The 25088-nt window shown below is 41.1% G+C and overlaps 1 protein-coding gene across 1 annotated transcript in view; it reads right to left on the minus strand.

The window, feature by feature from the left end:
* Positions 1-25088, minus strand: part of SIK3 (SIK family kinase 3) — a 248463-nt gene that overhangs the window by 44816 nt on the left and 178559 nt on the right. Inside the window, 2 exon segments of the mRNA XM_021062877.1 lie at positions 10229-10352; positions 10894-11018. Coding sequence (XP_020918536.1) covers positions 10229-10352; positions 10894-11018 — 249 coding nt within the window.

Consider the following 25088-nt stretch of genomic DNA (forward strand, 5'->3'; position numbering starts at 1 on the left):
GACTCAAAAATATTGTCCACAAGAGATCTCTATGTACTTGCTGACAGTGCAGTTTTTTCACTGCAAATTAATTTTCCTTCAGCTAAATAAATGACTGATCTTACTATATTCACCAGCAGGTGGTAAAATTGGTGAATAAGACAAACTAGGCTTTAAGAAGTAGGCCTCTGATGGCTTTTAAAAATATACTGACATTGTTGGCTTTCTTCAGTGGGAGCAGAAGTCAGAGAAAGCCCCTGCTAACTTGCATGGCCAGGTCAGGTCTCATCTCCTTTAGCAGCTCAAAGGAACAGCAAATTTCAACTTGTAATCCTTCTGTAATTTAGGCTCAGGGTTTTACCTAACTACTCTCTGGGATGCTCTGAGAAGTTTAACCCCCCAAACCCTGGTCTATACAGAACTTAACGGTACTTAAGACACTGAAAGCCAACGCTAAAGTAGATCAAACCCTTTTTAAAACTAGAAGTCACTTGAGCTGGTCATTTACATAATCTATAAAAGAAAAGAGCATAAAACTCATTAATAATTCAGATCATCAGTGAATTATCTATCACCTTAATAATAAAACACAAGAGTCTGATGGAACATTCTATAGGTAAGTGGTGATGATTCAGTTTTTCATTAAAAAAAAATTTACTGAATGTCCACACCATACGAGGTGCTGTTAAGTCTATGGAAGTGATGATATGCATCTGATACACAGTTCTGATATAAAAGAGTCTGCATTCTACAGGAGAGGGAAGGAAGACATATATGTATAATTATTAGACTAGGTGGTATTAATTCAATCCAGACTCAAAGAAATCCTCCTTTAAATTTCAAAGCATGTCTTTAGTATATCTCAGGATGTCCATGAAGGGAAGTCTGTATCAAACAAACAAGACCAAACCTAGAAACATCCACTAACTGCGAGGATATTTCATTCCACACATTACTAGCAATAAAGAGATGCTTAGAATTCCTGAACTAACTCTATCCATTTGTATAGCATGGCCTCCCACACAGCTGTAGATACTCTGGAATTCAACTTGGCTAGAAGAAGTTGACAACAATGAGAACTTCCCCACTCTGCCATCCAAGTGCTAAAGTTAAAAACTATACCAGCCCTGCTGCAGTTCCTAGATCTTTCTGGCAGAAAAATGGATGAACTGAGTTCAATTCTATGACAACAGCCTGGAGAAAAAAGAAAAAAAAAAAAAAAAAAAAGGATCTTGTTCTTTAGAACTTCCCTCAATCACATTATCTTCTGTAGTACAGTCACAGCAGACCAGACAGGCTGGAAAGCGGCTGGCTCCAGCCTTCACATAAAGAATTAACCATAGACAATAAAAAAAAAAAAAAAAAAAAAAAAAAAAAAAAAAAAAAAAGAATAACTAGGTCTAATGAGGTACGGTTATGCCTCAAAACTAGAGGTGTAAGCAGAAAAAGGAGTCAGGGACAGACTCTAGGTTTCCTTTACATGAACTTGAAACCTTAGTTATCTGAGAAAAGACTAAACAACCTTATGCATTCATTTTCTCCCATGCCTCATCCCTGTGACAGCATTCTCTGACGGGCCCTGGTAGTGGGGCCTATGACGGCAGGCAAGGCCAAGCACACGTATGTCCCTGACGGCAAAGAGAGCATACTGGTAACACAGCAAGGGCTACTCATTTCCTAGATCGGGTTGTTTCGCATTTTCTAAACCTAAAAATTTTTTTTTTGTTCCTACTTAGGGAGTTACTTGTTTGGGATTAAAAAGCGACCACATTTAGGATAATTATGTTGGCATTCTCTGAGTCTTTAAGCTTTCGTGTTAACTTGTATCACTCTGTAGGTGTTACATAGTTTATTCCTAAGTACTACCAGAGGTGGCTGTCAGAGCACGGTTAGCTACTTTACCAGCATCTACTATCTGAAGTCAGCTCTGCTAAGATGAGTCAAAATCTTCTGCCATATGACGTGGGGGTGGGAAAGGGATCCAAGTTGCTCACAGGAAATACTGTGGACATTGGGAAAGCAGAGGAAGTAGTCTGTTTATCTTGCCCTTTCTCTGCAACAGCGTGGTGCAGTACAACAAACACTGAATCTGAGTCCTGACTTAGTCATTTATTTAATGCCTGTGTGAGTTCAGGCAAGTCAACTAATTTCTTTAAACTTCAGTTTCTTAAACTTCATTGCCAAAAATGATAAATACTATGTGACAATACCAAAGTACAATTACACAGCTCAAATGAGATGAAGAACAGGAAATACTCTGTAAACACGAAAGCCCTAAAGAAATGTAAATTACTATTACTGATACTATTATTTGAATTATTCAGCAGTTAGCATTGTAACAAACCTATGCATACATTCATTCATTCAACAAATATTTACTGAGTACCTTCCAGGATCCCTACACTGTCCTAGACCCTGGGAGTACAGCCTTGACCAAAAACAAAATGTTATTACAGTCAAGAGGCAGTGGGGACAAGGGGTCGGGCCACAATAAACACATAATGTCAGGTAGTGGTGAGTGCTATGAAAAAAAGCAGACCTATGGAAAGAGAATGATGGGGAGAGTCAGGAGAGGCCTCTTTAGGGCACGTTTTAGCAAAAACCTCAAGTGAATTTAGGAAGCCATGTGAATATCTGAGGGAACAAGAATGCTTGAGCTTGGCAAGTCTGAGAAACAGCAAGGACACCTCTCAGACTGGAGCTCAGGGCCTCGGGTGAAATGTAGTAGGAAGTGAGATTAAAGAGAGGGGCCAGGAGTTCCGGTCATGGCTCAGTGGTTAACAAACCCGACTAATATCCATGAGGATTTGGGTTGGATCCCTGGCCTTGCTCAGTGGGTTAAGGATCTGGCATTTCTGTGAGCTATGGTGTAGGTCACAGATGCGGCTCAGATCTGGTGTGGCTATGGTTGTGGCATAGGCCAGCAGGTGCAGCTCTGATTTGACCTCTGGCCTGGGAACTTCCATATGCCATGAGGGTGGCTATACAAAGCAAAAAAAAAAAGAAGAAGAAGAAGAAGAAGGGCCAACCACAGCTGTGCCTTGTAGGCCACAATAATAATGACTTTTGGATTTGTTTTCTAAGTGTACATGAAATTGACTGGAGGGTTTTAAGCAGGATTCTATTTATTACCTACTATTTACTAAATTCCACTCCATGCCAGATTCTCTGCTAGGCTATAGACAACTGTGAAAAAAAACACATTTTTGTCTTTGCTTTTTCTAAGCTCACAGTCTGGTGTGGAAGATATACAATCCAAGAAATAATCAGAAAAAAATGTTTGGGAAGTCCCATGATAACAGAAAGAATGGTAGGAGTTCCCTCATTTAGTGGGTTAAGGATCTGGTGTTGTAACTGCTGTGACTTGGGTCACTGCTGTGACATGGGTTTGATCCCTGGCCTAGGAATTCCCACATGCCACAGGGATGGCCAAATAAAATTAAAGAAGGAAAGAATGGTAGAAATTATCTAGATTCTTATTTCTATCACATCTAGTTTCTTCCCCTAGCATAGTGGGGTAAGGAGAGGAAGAAGTAGCCCAGGCAGAGGAAACTGCTCCAGAGAACACCACTCATTCAGGGAACCAGAAGGAAGTTAGGGTGACTAGATGTAGAATGGGTTTGGGCTGAAGAGACAGGAGCCAGGTCATAGAGGGATTTCCAAGCCATTGTTTTTCAGCAGTCATGGGATCAATTTAATAACTTATAGTCAGCATTTTTAATGTAATAGAATACAATGTTTTGGAGTACACTGCATATAATATATAAAGACAAGTTTTGCTTTTTTAAAAAAAAAACTTTTGTTCAGGAGTTCCTGTTGTGGCTTAGTGGTAATATACCCAACTAGTATCCATGAAGATGTGGGTTTGATCCCTGGGTTAAGGATCTGGTGTTGCCGTGAGCTATGGTGTAGGTGGCAGAAGTAGCTTGGATCCCACATTGCTGTGACTGTGGTGTAGGCTGGCAGCTACAGCTCAGGTTCAACCCCTAGCCTGGGAACTTTCCATATGCCAGAGGTATGGCCCTAAAAAAGCAAAAACAAAACAAAACACCTCCAAAACCAACCAAACAAAAAAACCAAACTATATATCTATATCTATGTGTATGTATGTATGTACGTATTTTCTAGGTCACAGTTTAACATGTGTTCTTCACTATGGGCATAGTCAAAAATGAAGTCAGTGACCTAGCCATATCATGGTATAAACTTTAGCCTAGAGGCAAATAAACCACTGAAAAGTTTAAGCTGAAAAATGATATAATCAGTGTGTGTGTTATTTGTTTTGATGTATATATTTTATTTTTTAATGTTCATTATTTATTTATTTATTTTAGGGCCACACCCGTGGCATATGGAAGTTCCCAAGCTAGAGGTCAAATTGGAACTGTGGCTGCCAGCCTATACCACAGCAATACCAGATCTGAACCTTGTCTGTGACCTACACCATAGCTCATGTCAACACCAGATCCTTAATCCACTGAGCAAGGACAGGGACCTGTATCCTCATGGATACTAGTTGGCCTCATTTCCACTGAGCCACTCTGGGAACTCCCTGAGGTATATATTTCAGAAAGATTACTCATGTAGCTGTGTGGAGAATGCATTGAAGAGGGATAAGGCTGAAGCCAGGAATCCAGTGAATTGGCTTTTTTTTTTTTTTTTTTTTGGTCTTTTTAGGGCTGCACTTGAGGCATACGGAGGTTCCCAAGCTAGGGGTTGAAGCGGAGCTGTAGCCGCAGGCCTACACCACAGCCACAGCAACGCCAGATCCTTAACCCACTGAGCAAGACCAGGGATCAAACCCGCAACCTCATGGTTCCTAGTCGGGCTCGTTAACCACTGAGCCATGACGGGAACTCCCTGAACTGGCTATTATTTAATCAGGCAAGAGCCACCACAGAAATAGCTAGAGGAACGGAGGGTTGAATATACAGAATTGGTAAGTGAGTGGCTGTGGTGACAGTAAGGTGGAATCATGGCTGGTTTCTATCTTGGTCAGATGGCAAGGCCATTTACTAAGATAGGGAACACAGAATAGAAAAATAGAGAGGGAGTTAAATTCAGTTTTGAAAATGTTTCCACTGATGTGAATTCAAGACATGCAGGTGAAGCTGATGGTAGTAAACAGCTGGATCTATAGCCCTTCATCCCAGAGGAAAAGTCTAGGCCAGAGAAGTTAACTGAGTATTAACAGGGGACTAAATGTCACTGCAATCGCTGAAGCCATGGTAGTAAATAAGATGGTTCACAAAGATGGTGCAAAGAAGAAAAGATTTAAAGGATGAGGTGAAAGAGAAATCTGGCAGACAAGGTGCACCCAGCGAGACAGGAGGAAAACTGGAGAATGGGGGTTTTAAAAAGTAAGGAGTGACTCAACAATAAGAAAACAAAGAACCTAATAAAAAAAAATACCAAAACATTTAGAGGTATTACCAAAGAAAACATACAGATGGTAAATATGCATATGAAATACTATACATGAGTAAGGAAATTACAAAATAAAATACAAGATACCACTTCACACCTATTAGAATGGCAAGAATCCAAAGTACTGACAGTATCAAATGCTGGCAAAGATGTGGAACAACAGAAACTCTAACTCATTGCTGGTGGAAATGCAAAATAGTATAACCACTTTGAAAGACAGTTTCTCATAAAACTAAATATACTCTTACTGTAGATTCGGCAATCATACTCCCTGGTATTTACTAGGATGAGCTGAAAACTACGTCCACACAAAAACCTAAACACAGATATTTATAGCAGCTTTGTTCATAACTGCCAACTTGAAAGCAACCAAGATGTCCATCAGTAGGTGAATGGATAAACTGGTACACCCAGACAATGGAATATTATTCAGCTTTCAAAAGAAGTGAACTCCTGATCTACAACAAGTCATGGAGGAAACTTACAGGCACAGTACTCAGTAAAAGAAATCAATCCAACAAAGCTACATACCATGTGATTCCAACTATATGACATTCTGGAAAAGGCAAAAGTGTGGAGACAGTAAAATGACCACTGATAGCCAGAGGTTAATGCAGAAGAAGAGACGAATAGGCACAGATGATTCTTAGGACAGTGAGACTGCTCTGTTTGGTACTGTAACAGTGGAAATGTGTAATTATATATTTTTCCAAACTCGCAGAATGTGCAAAACCAAGCATGAGCCCCTAATGCAAACTACGGACTTCAGATGAGAATCCAACGTAGTGCAATGAAGGCTGACAGACTGTAACAAATGTTCTGCTTTGGTACAGGATACTGAGCAAGGAGAAGGCTATGAGTGTGAGGGGACAGGGCGGGGGTGGGGGGGTATATAAGAGCTCTCTACTTTCTCCTTAATTTTGCTATGAATCCAAAACTGCTTTAAAAAATGAAATTTATGGAGTTCCCGCCTCGGTGCAGTGGAAATGAATCTGACTAGGAATCATGAGGTTATGGGTTTGATCCCTGGCCTTGCTCAGTGGGTTAAGGATCTGGCGTTGCTGTGGCTATGGTGTAGGCTGGCAGCTACAGTTCCAATTAGACCCTAGCCTGGGAACCTCCGTATGCTGTGGAGGTGGCCCTAAAAAGACAAAACACAAAAATAAAGTAAATAAAAAATAAACGAAATTTATTTTTAAAAAAGAAAGGAGTGGTGAATTTTTAGCATTCGCCACTAAATATTGCTGGGCAGTCATTAACATAAAGACTGAGGATATCCAGTAGACTATGACAGGACCACTGGTAACTCCAGCCAGAGCAATCTATACACCCTTCTCTGCTTCCTTCCAGAGTAAACTTGGAAAGAGTTGTGTCTATTTCCTTCCTCCATCTCCCTTCTATTCCTTTTCTGTTGGGTCTACATGAATTAGGGTTTTACTCCTGCTCCTCCACCAAAACTATACTTCAAGATCATCAATGATCTCCAAATTCTAAATCCAATATTCAGTTTTGTATGGCTGTTAGCATAACTGATGCCACCCTGGGCCTGAACCCTTCCTCCTGTCCTTCCACTGTCCCCACCTAGGACTGTACTGTGCGCTTCTCTGTCACCTAGGGCTCTGCAGTTAATAGATATTGTTTAATGATTCTTAGGTCCAGGTGACCTCCTTGCTCTCTTGTTCTCCAAACAACGATGAAGACCTTCACTGACATATTCTTGGTGCCCACAACTAGTTACTCATTCAATAAATCATGACTTAGGAATGCACTTCCTGTTTCCAAGAACATACCCCATACCTGGGTTAATTGTAAAACTGTCCCCTTGGCAGTGCAGGGTGCAGCTGTGAATGCTTCCAGATCACTGTCTGCCTGATCCTACCCTGTATGTTACTCTATAGTAAACTGATCTATTGATCACATGCAGCTGCAGGCCTTGTTTTTCAGTCTCAAGATGTCTTCTCAGTTTGGTGGGCACTTTCATTCCTTCTTCCCTCTAACAGGTTCTCGGTTATCTGACCTATCAGCAGAACTCCACACAGTTCTGAATTCCTACCCGCTTGAAACATTCTCGTCACTTGTTTTCTAGGACAGCAGAAAGGCCTACCTTATGGGCCATTCCTTACCGATCCATCTTTATCTTCCTGATCTCTGAGTATTAATGTGTCCCAGAGACTTATCCTTGGACCTCTTCTCTCCTCTATTAATCAGGGCCTAAAAAGTGATCTTATCTCATAGCTTCCAGTATTATCTATACACTAATCATTCCCAAATGTATATCTCTAGCCCACAACTCCAGACGATATTCAACTGCCTATACGACATCCCAGCTCAGATGTCTAACAGGCATCTCACACCAACACATCTAAAAAACCGCTCTAAAACCTAAGTCTTCTTCCCAGGTCATTCCCAACTCTGGTAGCAGTAAATCCATCTTTCCAGTTACTCAAGTCCAAACCCCTGGAGTTACCTTTAATTATTCTCCTTCTCTCACAGGAAACCCACCATAAATGGAGCCAGACTGCCTCGGTTCAAATTCTAGTGTAGTCATGCAGTAGCTGTGTTATCTCGGGAAAATTGCTAAAATGGGAGTGATAGTCTCATATATCTTACAGGGTTGTTAAAATAATTAAATGAGTTAATGTTTGCAAACTGCTTAGAACCTGCCACACTAGAACCTGTACTCTCTCTCAAATCTGATGACTTCTTACCATCCCCACTCTACACCCCAGTCTGGGAACTAGCCACCAGTGTCTCTCTTCTGGATGAATGCAGAAGTCTCCTACTAACTTGTTTCTCTCCTTCAGCCTGTGAATCTTTCAACCAGTAGAGCTGCCAGAGTGATTTTATTTTTTAAAGTCATCATAAAATTCTCTCAATATTTTGTATCTTTGAAAATTTTCATAATAAAAGTCAGAAAAAAACCCAAAAGGCAGATAATTTCATTCCTCTGTTAAAATTCTCCATTCCTTTGCATTTCACTCAGAGTGAAAACTAAGGTCTTTACAGTGACCTATACACAATCTCAGCTCAGACGTCTAACGGGCATCTCAAACTAAGTCATCTAAAAAAACCTCTCTTTTGGAGTTCCCATTGTGGCTCAGTGATAACGACTCTGACTAGCATCCTTGAAGACTCAGGTTCAATCCCTGACCTCAGTGGGTTAAAGATCCAGCATTGCCATGAGCTGTAGTGTAGGTTGCAGACTTGGCTTGGATCTGGCATTGCTATGGCTGTGGTCAAGGCCAGGGCTATAACTCTGATTTGACCTCTAACCTGGGAACTTTCATATGCCGCACTGGAGGACCTAAAAAACAAAAAAATAAATAAAATATTATAAAATAAAATAAAATAATAACCAAAAACACCCTCTCTTTGACTGGGCCCTCAAAGTGAGCTCTCTCTTGCTTCTCCGACCCCATCCCTCCCGTCCCCTCACTCATTCCTTTCTAGCGCAGAGGCTTCTGTCCTGTTCCTTAAACACTCGCGTGTGCTCCCTTCCTGGCTTTTACACTCACTGTCCTCTCTGCCTGGAAACCTCTTCCTCAGACCACACAGCTCATGATCTTGCCTTCTTAGTCTTTGCTGATATGTTGACTTATCAGTGAAGGGGTTTCCTGACATATCTTTTCAAATTACCTACTACCCACCATCCCTTAGCCCCCTTCTCTATTTTATTTTTTTCATGGTTTTTTTTCCTAAAATTCATTTTAGAAATTAAAAAAAAATTTTTTTTGCCTTTTTGTTTAGGGCTGCACCCACAGCATATGGAAGTTCCTAGGCTAGGGGTCAATCGGAGCTGTAGCTGCCAGCCTACACCACAGTCACAGCAATGCAGGATCCAAGCCGTGTCTACAACCTACACTACAACTCATGGCAACGCCAGATCCTTAATCCACTGAGCGAGGCCAGGGATCGAATCTGAGCTCTCATGGATGCTAGTCAGATTTGTTTCCACTGAGCTATTGTGGGCACTCCTCGAAATAAAATGTCTAAAATTTGTTCTAAATGTAATTCCCATCTGCTTATTTTGAATTGCTAGCCTAGCGGACATATACTCTGTACACTGTTCCTTAAACTGAAAACACAATCAAGCAAAACTAGACTGTTTACAGCATTGTTTCCAAAATGTTCTTTTCTTACGTACATAGATAGTGCTGAAACACTATAGATTCTGGATGTCTGGTATCCGTTTTCAGTGTTAAATTTTTCCAAGAGCCTACTGCCCACTCATTTAAAAAGTACTTTTTCATTTGCGTCTGGGGGATAAATGTCATAGAAGCAGGACATGCATAAAAGCAGCAGCAAGACTAAGATGCAAGGCCTGCTTTATCCTTGACATGTATTACCACACCTCAGTGGAGCCCCTGTAAATGGCAATATTATCCTGAAAAAGAGTAAGAGATGAGGTGAAGACAGAGGTAAAACAGGAGTATCTATTGCCCTGCTACTATATGATAGGCCTATTAACTCTACATACTTTGTTTAATTGAGTTCTCATAGTGGTAACCCCTACAAAACTGTCAGCCATTTATCGATAAGGAAACTAAAGCCCAGAAAGACTTATTATTATCACCACACAACACTAGGAGCTTTGTGCAGAGCCCAGAGAAAACTCAGGCAAACTCAGGCAGGACCTGATGCCAAAGCCTGAACACTCTGTTCCTAGAGAATCCTGCCCCTGGAGGTGTCAATTCTGCAAAGGAGAGCTACAAAAGATTGTTTAGATGGGCCATTTATACTCTGTCACTCAATTCATGGGAGAACTTAGCATGTCTAATTTCCCGTGAACCCGGTCATAACTGTGTGCCGGCAACCCCCTTACCTGTGGACATAAAAAATGGGATGCGGAACTTTCCACTCAACACCCGGGCCCGAAGATTCTGCAGTGTGCTCCCATCAAATGGCAGGGCTCCACACACCAGCACATAGAGGACAACGCCAAGGCTCTGCATCCCAAACAGAAAGCATATACCATTAATCGTATCAGAGGAAATAAAAGAGGCTATTATGGCATGTGTACAAAGATGACGGTGAATCATGCACGAGATAATGGAACAAACATTTTCTTCTTTTTTTATGAGAAATAATATGGGGCATTGTCAAAGCCCATCTTTAGAATAGTTAGCATTCTTCTTTGCTTCTGGACATTAATTTTGGGTAATGTATCTAGAATTCCTCTCAGTACTCATCCTAGGCAGAAGGCAAGCAGCAACAACAGAAAGAATCTCTGTTCTTGGCCAGGGCAGGCACCCATCCAAGCTTGCCCTTGGGTGTTGGTTTTCTTTTTTCTTCAGATTCAAAGGGGGAGAGGTTGAAATCTGTGGTTCAGTCCATTAAGACAAAGGTTGGAGAACTCTAGACTTGTGTAAAGAATGGTAATCAAGATCTCAATTCTCATGCAACACTACGTGTTGTCCTGAATGAGGACAGCTGTCATCAATCAAGGGTAACACATGCTACAGGGTATAAGAGAAGGCAGGTACACACCCAGATGTCCACTTTGGGCCCATCATATTCCTTTCCTTCAAAGAGTTCGGGTGCAGCATAGGGAGGGCTACCACACCAGGTCTTCAGCAGCTGCCCAGGAGTGAAGAGGTTACTGAAGCCAAAATCTAGAAAGACAAATGGATGTAACTTGTTACCTTTGCCCACTGAATACTGGGTTTTTTTGTTTGTTTGTTTGCTTTTTGGAGCTGAACCTGCAGCATATGGAAGTTCCCAGGTTAGGGGTTGAATTGGAGCTGCAGCTGCTGGCCTACATCACAGCCATGGCAACACGGGATCTGAGCCACATCTGTGACCTCTACCACAGCTCACAGCAACACCTGATCCTTAACCCACTGAGCAAGGCCAGGGATCGAACCCACACCCTCATAGGGATACTAGTTGGGTTCATTTCCACTGAGCCACAACAGGAACTCTTGAATCCTAGTCTCTAACCACTAGAACAGAAGTTCTAGATCATTAGGTTTGAATATAAAACATAAAAAGAGAACCTTTAGAAATTATATAACCAGCCACCTAAAATAACAGTGAAATAGAGATAAAGATGGGCTAGAACGCAAAAGATACATGCATGGTTAACTAAAAGTAAACATAATTGGTTTATGTCAGCAAAACCAGCACTGTTTCCCTTCATGAACCTGGACTGAGTGAGGTGAGTGGTATTTGTTCCTTTAGTAACAAAAATAAAATTGAGTAATGACTGATATCAAGACCACAGCAGATCAGTAAACACATATTAAGTCTACTCCACTGGACCCAGGATTTTCAGAGACTAGAGATATACCGACTTATGACTTCTTATGACTAGAGATATACTGACCTTAAATATTACACAAAGTGGCCTTATTATTAAGGAGGTTTATTCAAAATAAGGAACATGCACTTTATTTACAACTGAACCAAGAACGTTTACATTTTATCTTTAACTCCTTTTGTGCTTCAACTTCCCCCCTTCACTTCTCCCCATGCCACTATCTGAAAAGAAAAGAGATGGGAGATGGAAGCGGGTGTGTTTTGGGGAGGCATACTGAGAAAACAAGCAAGAGCAGCCAAAGGACAGGGGCTCACTGACTTATACTTTTATGCACATAAATATTTATATTTATGCACAGGTATGACAGGCTGGAACTCCCTCCGGGCCCGGGCCCATCTGTGCCCACACTCCCAGCACCTGAGGACGCCACCTCTCTACTCTCGGAAACTACCCTCCCTTTCCTAGTTTTACTCTCTTTGACACTTCTGCCTCCTTTGGCCTTTGCTTTTCTTCCTACCTTCTCCAGAAGGTGTTTTCTAGTGAGGCTTGTGCTGATTTTGACTATTGCTCCTTGCCCTGGTTTGTTTGGTTATCACTCACCAAATTTATGCCTCTGGCCCTGGCACCATTCTTAAGTTCCTGACGTGAACTTCCAATACCTACCTGGGAAGAAACATCTTAAACTCGCCATTTTCCAAAATCAAATCTGCTCTTTCAGCGATGTTCCCAGGCTCATTAACGGCATCACTATCCCATCACTAGGCTCACTAGAGTCCTGGCTCCCCTCTACCTCTCATTTCCACTTCAAACTGGCGATACAACTTCTGCTGCTTCTACCCTGTGTGTCTGGACCCCAGCTCCTCCTTTCCATTTCCATTCCCACCATCTCAGTTCATACTCTTTTTATCTCTGACCCAGAGTGTTGCTCTTGGCTTGCTACCTCCTCCTCCTTCATTTCCCTCTAAGTCATTCACACAGCACAGTGACACAAACAGCACTGCGCCGCCTCCTTGCTCAAAGACATTGGGTGGCTCCCCTCTACTTACAAAAGAGTCTAGCTCTCTCATAATTGTCATTTAAGGTCCTTCACAACCCAGCTCCACCCTCTTTCCAACCCATCCCTGGCTATTCCAGCATCACCAGACGATTCACATCCTGTGTTTATGTGCCTCTCTTATGCTATTTCCTCTTTGCCCTTTCCTTTCCTTTCCATATTTGAAATATCACTCATTTTCAAGGCCCCGTCAAATATTACTTCCTGTATGAAGCCTTAACTGACTTCCACCACAAAATACCATGTCAGTGGCTTCTTCCTCTATGCTTCCATTGCCCCCTGTTTGTACCTCTACAGCCCAATTACAACTCTGTCTCATATTATACTGAGTTGTATTATGTGTTTATATCCTAAACTAGTTGGTAAATGGGAAGGATATTGTTTTATTTCTTAGTCTCCACACAGTGTGTTCATACATAGCAGGGACTCAAGAAAGGGTCACAAAGTTAAACTGCAATAAAAATGCAATAAAATCACTGGGCCAAACCTCTTGTCACCTCCTGGCCACTGAAGCATTTTCATACTGACTGGCAGCTGGCCAGCTACTAGAGCCACTACCTCCCAGCCAGCCCTCCTAAGGTTTTAAAACACTTAATGATCAGGAGGGGGTTAAAGGTCAGGGCCACCATTAGAATCATTACAGCTACTTCAATGAGAAATCAAACACTCATTTATCAATGCAAAATAAATGCCTCTTCTGTCAAGTCGTCCCGGATCTCCTATGAGAAATGTCCTCTACCTTCTCTGCACTTCCTTATTTGAATTCTTCCTTTATTTTGGTTATTTTTGTATATAAACATCCTACTCTTCTAACTCCTTAAGAACATCCTGTCTCTCCGGGTAGAGATCTACCTCCTCTTGGTCCAGCTCTTTAAAAAAACCTTTTTCATCTCTGACTCTCACATTACCCAGCATATTGTTTAAACACAGTAGGTACTTAGCAAATGTGGACTATGAATGCAACTGCAATTAAAGCCCTGCCAATGAACCTACAGCTTTTGAAACCCAATAAATTTATACACTGAAGTCTACATGCACACTAAAACATGTTTTTCTTAAGAGATTGGAGACAGGTTGCCAAAAATGTCAATGAATGAGATTTAACAGAACATATATCTTTGGGAAAACATCTTTTCATTGATTAGCAAAGACCTCCCCCAAGTCCTTTTCCAGGACTGCCCTTCCTCTGCACATTGAGGAAGAGACTTGCTGGTAGAGTTTGTAATAACTCTGACATTAGTATGATTGGATAGCAAAGTGAAGAGTGAGTTATTCTGGGGTATTCTGATTTGGTGGGGTTTTTTTGTTTGCTTGTTTGTTTGTTTTGTCTTTCTAAGGCCGTACCAGAGGCATATGGAGGTTCCCAGACTAGGAGCTGAATTGGAGCTGGAGCTGCCAACCTACACCACAGCTCACGGCAACGCCAGACCCTTAACCCACTGAGCAAGGCCAGGGATCGAACCCACTTCCTCATGGTGACCAGTCGGGTTCGTTAACCACTGAGCCATGACGGGAACTCCCTCTGTTTTGTTTTTGAATGGAGAATGCAACAGGGCAAGCAATGAATTAAAACCACTTGGTTTTAAAGCTTCCTAATGAACAGCCTAAAGTATATAAGAAATTTCTCATTTTGAACTATAAATGCTCTATCCATAATTAGTAACCTTTCTACCCTTTACTCTGCCAGGGAGGAGAAGGCAGACTTAATTGAACAAGCTTGTTTATTTTATCTCCCAAGCAGGAAATCTTTACAAGGGAAACAATTTCAAAGGGAACCATCTTCAACGATGGCTACAGGCCTGGATTGCTATTAGGTGTTTATATGAGAAATGAGTGTGCAGAAATGAGTGACGAGATCAGGTCCTGACGTCTAGAGAGGGCCACATGGGGGAAGCACCTGCTCCCACAGCATGTTACAGCCAAACAGCTGGCTTCAATGGCCAGACTCCTTTACTGGTTTCAGGAAGTAGTAAGGGAATACTGCTGGGAAGTGGAGGCATGACAGGGTAGGTGGGAAACAGATAAGAAAGACACGGATAAGATTTACTAAGATTTTTGTTGGTTTTACTTATTTACACATATAGACAATTTTAAAAACTGCAAGATGACTCAACTTGGAAGAGAACATTCTCATGAAAAATTTAAAGAGGTGGTTAAGAAAAAATGAAGGATTCTTGTTGGCTTAGGCAGAAATGTCAAAGAAGCACGGAAAAAAAAAACAACTTTTAGACTTACATCTGACTTTGAACCTAGAAAAATGTATTTCCGTTTTAATGGAATAGACCTATTCATTTAATTTTGGGTTAGTAGCTGTTCTTAATCACACTGTCCTTCAGTCTTTACTAAAGCTTCTTATTTTAATGTCTCTGTCTCTAAATAAGTTTCTCCATTTCCAGCACTCATGTATTTAACATATGTTAAATAGTTCACATCATTAAAAGTATTAGTGTTATACTAATAAAATAACCGTTTCTTAATAGCTCATATTAAGAGACAAAGACAGCATACATTATGTTATTGTTGGAATATGTACACCCAAAATTCACATATTGACATCCTGGTCTCCAATAGGATGGTATTAGGAGGTGGGACCTTTGGGAGTCAAATGGGTCATTAGGTAGAGCTCTCATAAACAGGATTAGTGCCTGTAAATGAGGGGGACAGAGAGAGCTCTAGTCCCTGGCACCATGTGAGGACACACTGAGCAGGCACTAACTAGGAACCAGGAAAAGGGCCAAGAGCAGAAGGCCACCAGGAATGGAGCCCTGAGCTTGGACCTTCCAGGCTCCAGAAACATGAGCAATGAGTTTCTGTTGCTCATAAGCCACCCAGTCTGTGGTATTTTATTCCTGCAGCCCAAATGAACGAAGATCCATTCCTATAAATAATTTAAAAATTCATTTTGGAGTTCCCGTTGTGGCGCAGTGGTTAATGAATCTGACTAGGAACCATGAGGTTGCGGGTTCCATCCCTGCCCTTGCTCAGTGGGTTGGTGATCCGGCGTTGCCAAGAGCTGTGGTGTAGGTTGCAGACACGGCTCGGATCCCATGTTGCTGTGGCTCTGGTATAGGCTGGCAGCTACAGCTCCGATTAGACCCCTAGACTGGCAACCTCCATATGCCGCAGGAGCAGCCCTAGGAAAGGCAAAAAAGACACACACAAAAAAAAGTTCATTTTTGTCTATAATGTAGTTGTCTTCCCTAATTGAAAAAGAGCTGCTGGGAGTTCCTGTCGTGGTTCAGAGGTAATGAAACTGACTAGTATCCATGAGGATGAGGGTTGAACCCCCGGCCTTGCTCAGTGGGTTAAGGATCCAGTGTTGCCATGAGCTGTGGTGTAAGTGGCAGATGCAGCTCAGATTCAGAGTTGCTGTGGCTGTGGTGCAGGCTGGCAGCTGTAGCTCTGATTCTACCCCCAGCCTGGAACCTTTTATATGCCATGGGTACAGCCCTAAAAAGAAAAAAGAAAAGAAAAAGAGCTACTAACGAAGAACAAGACTAAAGAGACTTTGAGTCTTTTCCCTCAATATGTCCAACTTAAGGTAAACAGGCTTGATAAACGGGCAAATCAAAAAACATGATGGCCAGAAGAAAAGGGAGGGAAAAAATTCCAAAAAATGGGATAGTAAAAACCAAACCCAAACAAAAAAACGAAACCTTGGATAATAGAGACTTAACCCAATTTTGGCAAATATGTCTGATAACCCTCCCCACTAACTTTACTTTTTTTTTTTGCTTTCTTTTTAGGGCTGTATCCAAGGCACATGGAGGTTCCCAGGCTAGGGGTCCAATCGGAGCTGTAGCTGCTGGCTTATGCAGTGTCTGCGACCTATACAACAGCTCATGGCAACGCTGGATCCTTAACCCACTGAGCGAGGCAAGGGATCGAATCTTCATCCTGATGGATACTAGTCAGGTTTAACTGCTGAGCCACTATGGGAACTCCCTGATTATAACCTCTTAATTATTCAAATACCATAGGCAAAGGCCAGTGAATGGACAGACCCTAAGTATTTCTTTCCAACTTCAGGCACCTAGTAGTCAGCCACTATCTTCTTTTAGCTTTCCACAATTACCACCCTGAAGAATTCTGAAGTGCTCTATGGCCCAAGCTCATGTCAGCCTGAAATCATTCTAATGAGGGGTCATGAGTAAAATAAACTACACAGCATCCCAAGTTCCATTCACATGGCATAGGATAAAGAACCCTGGTGCAATACAAAGGAAAAGTGAAAGAGGGGCAATGTCCACACAAATGAAAAACAAGAAAAACAATAAAAATAACACAGAAATTTAAGGTAAAGAAGGGAACAGATTCAGTGTATGTTCAAAAGGCTAAGTATACACACTTTGTGATTCTGAAGTGCACTAATTACGTCAGAGAGGAGGTGGGGTGAACAACAAAGCCCTATCAAGAATTTCTGTGCTCTCAGAGTTCCCGTCATGGAGCAGCAGAAACGAATTCGACTAGGAACCCTGAGGTTGCAGGTTTGATCCCTGGCTTAGCTCAGTGGGTAAAGGATCCAGGGTTGCCATGAGCTGCGGTGTAGGTTGCAGATGCGGCTCGGATCTGGTGTTGCTGTGGCTCTGGCGTAGGCTGGTGACAACAGCTCCGATTAGACCCCTAGCCTGGGAACCTCCATATGCTGTGGGTGCAGCCCTAAAAAGGCAAAAAAAAACAAAAAAAAAAACCCTAAAGTACAGAGCAGTTAATTTCAGAAAATTCTCAGGTACAAAGATGCCATAAAGATACTTTATATCCTGGCAACAGGAAAAATTTATGACCTATAGATTCAACATGAAAATGATTAATATTCTACAGTTACAAAAGAAAAGGGAGAACCAAGAGAAGAAACTGGTTAAAATGAATACCCAAGTTCACTGAACAGAAGCCATGGGGGTGGAGCTGTTCTCTTCATGTGGCCTCTGGTCCTTTATTTCTCTACTCCTAAGTGGCTCCTAACATAATTTGTTAAGTCTCTTTTCCAACCCCCGACACCCTGCTAGTTAGTGTTTGCCTGCAGGCTGAAATGCTATCTTACATCCTTTTCTCTTAATACAGAGCAGCAGACTTTAATTTGAACCATATGTTTGTCTTCTAGGGACGATTTAAATACCAGAGCTTTACTATCAATTTTGAGACTTGAAATTCTTTGTTTAAGGCAGGACAGGAGCCTGGGGCTATACCGGGCAGCGATTCTGTAGCCCTAATAGGAGGTATGTCATCAACTGGGTATGCCTATGTGGTAAGAACAAAGAGAGAATGGGCGGCAAATCAAGACGATTGCAAGAGGAAATTTTCTTATTTGGTCCACCACCTCAGAAGCAATACCCTTGACTTCCTTCTTGGCTGACCCAAGGAGCAACCCAAAAGCAGATGTAACTGGCCCAGCCTGTAGCCAGTTCCAAATGTTCACAACGTCTGTGAAGGTAAGACAGTAGTACTATGACAACTGACAGCCAGTGCGCCCAGCAGTAACTCCTGCTTCATTTCACTTCCTCACTGATATAAGCAAACAGCTTAGAAGTAGGGGCCAGAGGAAAAAAGTGGGAAAATAATTATTTATATTGTTTATTATTTATAATATTATATATTATTATTAATTATTATTTATATTTCATAAATTATTTTCCTAAAAAAACACCAGAAAATACTATGACAAGATCCTTCATGTTTTAAAATCTGAAAGCTTCTTAGGACTCATAACCCCAATGCTTCACTTGGATTAGAGACAAAGACCAAAAATAGAAATAATTTTGGCCCTTGTTTAATTTCTCAGTGGGCTAATAAGTATAGGGTGGGAGCCACAACACTGTCAGGTATTCTTGCTAGAGACGACTTAGAGAACCAAAGGTTAAGACCCGTGAAAGAACACTTTATAAACAGGATTTAGATTGATGGACTATTAACACAGAACATGACATGGAGAAGGAACTAACCTTGCTTTTCCTACGCAATATTACTAGCTTAGAAATCCTGTGACCCAAAAGCTTTATTTGAAACTGAATGCAACAGGAGTGAACTGCATGGATCTCAGAATCTTAGTAGTGATGAAGGATGAGTTTCAAAGTTCCCAGGAGTCTCAATATTAGTTCACTCTTAAAAGGAGTCTTGGGAAGTCCTCAATGTTTAGCAATCCCTCTACCCTCTGGCTGAACTTCCTAACTAGGAGCTAATGGAGAAGTAATGCCAAAAACTACTGACTCATGGCTTGAGTATTTATACACAAGAGAAATTACTTCATGGGAAAAAAAAAATCCAGTAATCAGCTAATTTGAGAAGGGGGAGACTTGGTTTAGTTTAAGGAAACAAGGGAGGTCAAAATTGGGGCGGGGGGCAGATAATATTCGGAAGATTGAAAGAGTACGTGCATCCTCTTGGTAACGTGGTAGAAGGCTGTCATAGGACCACTGTGCTGCAACTCCTACTCTTACACCATAAACGCGGCTCCTCCACACCATCACTTCATCTTAGTAATCAGACCCTCCACAACTCCCTAGCACTGTGTTTCTATATGGGATGATGACTATCTCTGTGGAAAACGAAAGTTTAAAAACAAAATGCTGAACCAGCATTATACTGGTATTTTCAATGAATGATATGTATTTTCCCCCCAAAGCTTTAAAATACCTAAGCAGTTAGGATCACTTAACTCAGCTAATTTTATTTTTTTATTTTTATTTTATTTTTTGTCTTTTTGCCATTTCTTGGGCCGCTCCCACGGCATATGGAGGTTTCCAGGCTAGGGGTCTAATCGGAGCTATAGCTGCCAGCCTACACCAGAGCCACAGCAACGCGGGATCCGAGCCGAGTCTACAACCTACACCACAGATTACGGCAACGCCGGATCCTTAACCCACTGAGCAAGGGCAGGGAACGAACCCGCAACTTCATGGTTCCTCGTCGGATTCATTAACCACTGCGCCACGAGGGGAACTCCTAACTCAGCTAATATTAAACGAGGTAATAAACCAATCCCTCCACTCAATTATAGATGGCACTTCCCCAACCTCTCTCATGAAAAACAAAAAATCCTCCCAATATAGGATCCTCCCATCAAACTCAGTATTTTGTTCTGTTCTGTTTTGTTTTGTTTTGTTTTGTTTTAGGGCTGTACCCACAGCACATGGAGGTTCCCAGGCTAGGGGTCAAATAGGAGCTGTGGCTGCCGGCCTACACCACAGACAAAGCAACGAGGGATCCAAGCTGAGTCTGTGACCTACGCCAAAGCTCACAGCAATGCCAGATTCTTAACCCACTAAGCGAGGCCAGGGATCAAACCTGTGTCCTCATGGATGCTAGTCAGGTTCATTTCCACTGAGCCACAACGGGAACTCCTCCAACTCAGAACTGAAGTAGATGTATAATGGGAAAGGTTGTAATGAGACACTTTGCATAAGACTTACAAACAATATTCATTAGAATTCTTGCAAACATTAATGTATACTACTATAGTCATCAATCTAAATCATATCACTTAGAAAAATAAAAGTCCAATCATTTAATCAGTAAGTTTCTAATACTGATAGGTGAGCACACTATACAAAATTTTAGTGTGTCCTTTATAGAACATGATGAACTAAAATTCCCCTGAGTTCTCAACAGAAGCTAAAGACACCAAATGCAAATACAGCATATAGGTATAACAACAATATTTTCCAAATTTAAAAATTAAGTATATGGTCTGATAATCAAAAGGCTTCTTTTGGAGAAAAGAAAATATGACCATATATAAAAAGTTCTAAGTTGTCACCTAGAAAATAAAAGCAGGAGTTCCTGCCGTGGCTCAGTGGTTAATGAATCCAACTAGGAACCATGAGGTTGCAAGTTCGATCCCTGGCCTTGCTCAGTGGGTTAGGAATCTGGCGTTGCTGTGAGCTGTGGTGTAGGTCGCAGACGCAGCTCGGATCCTGTGTTGCTATGGCTCTGGCGTAGGCCGGCGGCTACACTCCAATTCGACCCCTAGCCTGTGAATCTCCATATGCCACAGGAGCGGCCCTAGAAAGGCAAAAAGACAAAAAAAGAAAAGCAGGTAAGAAGATACCCTCTCAGGTTAAAGATAATAAAATAAACCTAATTCAAATGAGAAGAAACATCTGAAAAGTAACCCACCTAAAAGGTAATGTGTAAAAATGATATCCAGAGTAGGATACCCCCAAGTTTGTTTTTGAAGGACCATTGAGGTATCCAGGGGTACACAAGGTCCATGCCCGCCTTGGAGCAGACTAGCTGGGTTGGGGCGGGGGGGCACATGACACAATCATACCTCCTACTATATAATTATACACATAAATTGGGTTTTAGGCAAAGTTTAGGGGCAATTAGTAAATAATAGAGAAGAAGGACTTTCCTGAAAAAAGAATCCATCAAGAGTTCAGAGAATCTCTCAAGCTGATCAAAAAAATCAAGATTAGGAGTTCCTGCTGTGGCGCAATGAGATCAGTGGTGTCTCTGCATGGCCAGGACACAAGTTTGATCCCAGGCCTGGCACAGTGGTTTAAAGGATCTGGCATTGCTGCACCTGCAACGTAGGTCACAACTGCAGCTCAGAACTAATCCCTGGCCTGGGACTCCATGTGCCATGGGGTGGCCAAAAATGAAGAAAAAAAAAAAAATCAATGTCCTATTTGGACTAGAATGTAAAGAAAACTGTAACCTATTTAATTGTACAGATACCCAGTACTTTCCAAATTTTTGACTCTCAAACTTCTGAAATTTTTTTTTTTTTTTGGTCTTTTTAGGGCTGAACACACTGCATATGGAGATCCCCAGGCTAGGGGTCGAATCCGAGCTGTTGCTGCTGGCCTACACCAGAGCCACAGCAATGCCAGATTCGAGCCACATCTGTGACCTACACCACAGCTCACGGCAACGCCAGATCCTTAACTCACTGAGCAAGGCCAGGGATCAAACCCACAACCTCATGGTTCCTTGTGGGATTCATTTCTGCTGCGCCACGATGGGAACTCAAACTTCTTTCAAAGAAATATATTATCTTAAAAACCTTGCAAGGAGAAATTTTAAAATAGTTTTGTCATTTTTGTGTAATTTATGATAAAGAGGTAAATATGTAAAATATCTTATTTTACATTAACACATTATTAAAATTGATTTAAAAGTTCATTATAAATTATATTTATCAACAAAATGAAAAGGCAACCTACCGAATAGGAAAAATATTTGAAAATCATATATCTAATAAGGGGCTAATATCTAAAATATATAAAGAATTCACACAATAGCAAAAATATTTAATTTTTAAAATGGGCAGAGGATCTAAATAGACATTTTGCTAAAGAAGACATACACAAAGATGGCCAACAGGTACATGAAAAGATGTTCAATATCACTAATCTTCAGGGAAATGCAAATCAAAACCATAATGAGATTCCACACCTGTTAGAATAGCTATTACCAAAAACATAAGAAATAACAAGTGCTGGTGAGGATATGGAGGAAAAGAGAACTCTTATGCACTGTTGGTGGGAATGTAAACTGGTGCAGCCACTATGGAAAAGAGTATAGACGTTCCTGAAAAAATTAAAACTACAGCTACCATATGATCCAGCAATTCCATTTCCAGGTTTTGATCCCAAGAAAATGATGCTCTAGCTGTCTGCACATTCATGTTCACTGTAGCTTTATTTACAAGAGCCAAGATATGGAAACAACTTGTGTCCATCGTTAGATGAATGGATTTATTTTTTTATTTTATTTTACTTTACTTTACTTTATTTTATTTCTTGTCTTTTCCCTTTTCTAGGGCTGCTCCTGCGGCATATGGAGGTTCCCAGGCTAGGGGTCTAATCGGAGCTGTAGGTACTGGCCTACACCAGAGCCACAGTTACATGGGATCCGAGCCTCGTCTGTGACCTACACCACAGCTCACAGCAACACCAGATCCTAAACCCACTGAACAAGGCCAGGGATCAAACCTGCAACTTCATGGTTCCTAGTCAGATTCGTTAACCACTGCACGACGACGGGAACTCCTAGATGAATGGATTTTAAAATGTTGTAGATATATGCAATGGAATATTATTCAGTCTTAAAAAAGAATGAAAGCTTGCCATTTAAAAAATATTAAATAATTATACTCACTTTATTTCTTTTTTTCCCTTTTCCATTATGGTTTATTACAGGATACTGAATACAGTTCCCATTTCCTGTGCTATACAGTAAGACCTTGTTGTTTACTCCATAAATAATAGTTTGCATCTGCTAATCCCAAACTCCCAATCCATCCCTCCTCTACCCCTGACCCCCTTGGCAACCACAAGTCTGTTCTCTATGTCTGTGAGTCTATTTCTGTTTCGTAAATAATAGAAACAGTTCTATTTCTGTTCATTTGTGTCATATTTTAGAATTCACATATAAGTGACATCACATGGTATCTGTCCTCTTTCTGACTTACTTCACTTAGAATGATAATCTCTAGGTATCTGTCCTTCTCTTTCTGATTTACTTCACCTAGAATGATAATCTCTAGGTATTTGTCCTTCTCTGACTTACTTCACTTAGAATGATAATCTCTAGGTCCATCCATGTTGCTGCAAATGGCATTATTTCATTCTTTTTTATGGATGAGTAATATTCCATTGCATATACGTATATACGCACATATCCATATATATGTGTGTATACACACACACCTTCTTGATCCATTTAACTGTCAATGAATATTCAAGTTGTTTCCATGTCTTGGCTATTGCAAATAGTGCTGCTATGAACACTGGGATGCATGTATCTTTTTGAATTATAGCTTTGTCTAGATACATGCCCTGCAGTGGGGATTGCGATATTATATGGTGACTCTATTCTTAGTTCTCGGAGGAACTTCTATACTGTTTTCCATAGTGGCTGCACCAATTTATGTTCCCACCGACAGTGCAGGAGGGTTCCCTTTTCTCCACACCCTCTCCAGCATTTGTTATTGTAGACTTCTTAATGATGACCATTCTGAAGTGTGAGGTGGTACCTAATTGTAGTTTTGACTTGCATTTCTCTAATAATTAGTGTTTAGATTTTAAAATAGTCACTACATAAGACAAGACTCAACCTAAGCTATTATGGCCTAAATTCGGGAAAGTCATATGGCCTCTCTGGGTCTCAATTTAGCTGTCAACTAGGGAGGTACACTGAAAGATTACCCTAACCCATGATGCCAAAGGGTGTCAGCAACATGACATAAAATTTGGGACTGACATGATGAATGCTGCATAACTTTTTGTGACACTGTGTAAGGGGTCTCAGAAATCCAAGGTTTCCAGCCCCCTTTTTTTCCCTATATGATTGTATCTCACTATATTCATACTGGGGGTGAAAGGTCAGTGGATTTACAAAATGTTTTGGTTTCTCACTTCTCACTTTTAAAAAATGAAGCAGTCTATATTTCACTGCATTAAAGGTCAAAAATTTCCACAGTATCTTAAATCCATGCAGTGTGGAAATTCTTTCCAAAATATTGGCTTTGCTGTAGCTAAACTTCAGATCTTTGCTGTCTACTGATTGCCAACTAAAACAATAACACCGGAGTGGAAACTATCTCATGGAGACCATTCTGGGAGTCGACATTTAAAGAGAAAAGTTTCCAACTTCCTTAGGTTAAAAAAAAAAGTTTCCACAATTTCAAAACATTCTCATAACATTTGAGTATTTCAAATAACTTTGCTTCAAGGAGTAAGCCAGCTACATTTAGGTTTTTTCTTAGGCAATCTTTTATATACATATACACACACATAGAAATTTCTCTACTTAGTCTTTGGGGACAAGAATTAGTTATTTTCAAATAGGAGTGTAGCAAACCATTAACAATAAGACAAGACCATTTTTCTTTAACAGCTTATGATCATCCACCAATAAGAAAATCTGACTGGACATTCCCTCTTCCTGGCCCAGATATGTGATTAGTTATCCAGTCCTAGAAATTCTTCCATTGCTCACATGTCCTATATTTGTTCTTTCCTTCTTCCCACGTCCACTACCACTGCCTGTATACAGGATTCTACCACTTCACAGCCTTTTTCTTTCTTTTTGTCTTTCTAGGCCGAACCCACAGCATATGGAGGTTCCCAGGCTAGGGGTCTAATCCAAGCTGTAGCCGCCGGCCTATACCACAGCCACAGCATCCGAGCCGAGTCTGCGACCTACACCACGGCTCATTGCAACGCCGGATCCTTAACCCACTGAACGAGGCCAGGGACTGAACCCACAACCTCATGGTTCCTAGTTGGATTCATTAACCACTGCACCAGGACAGGAACTCCAACTGCTCAGCCTTTTAACTGATCTTCCTACTGCCTTCCTATTCCTTCTCCCTATCTTATCTTTTTTTCCTTATCCATCCTAAATCTGATTTATTAAGCCTGT

This window comes from Sus scrofa, chromosome 9, assembly GCF_000003025.6.
Source record: "Sus scrofa isolate TJ Tabasco breed Duroc chromosome 9, Sscrofa11.1, whole genome shotgun sequence".
NCBI classification, from domain to species: domain Eukaryota; kingdom Metazoa; phylum Chordata; class Mammalia; order Artiodactyla; family Suidae; genus Sus; species Sus scrofa.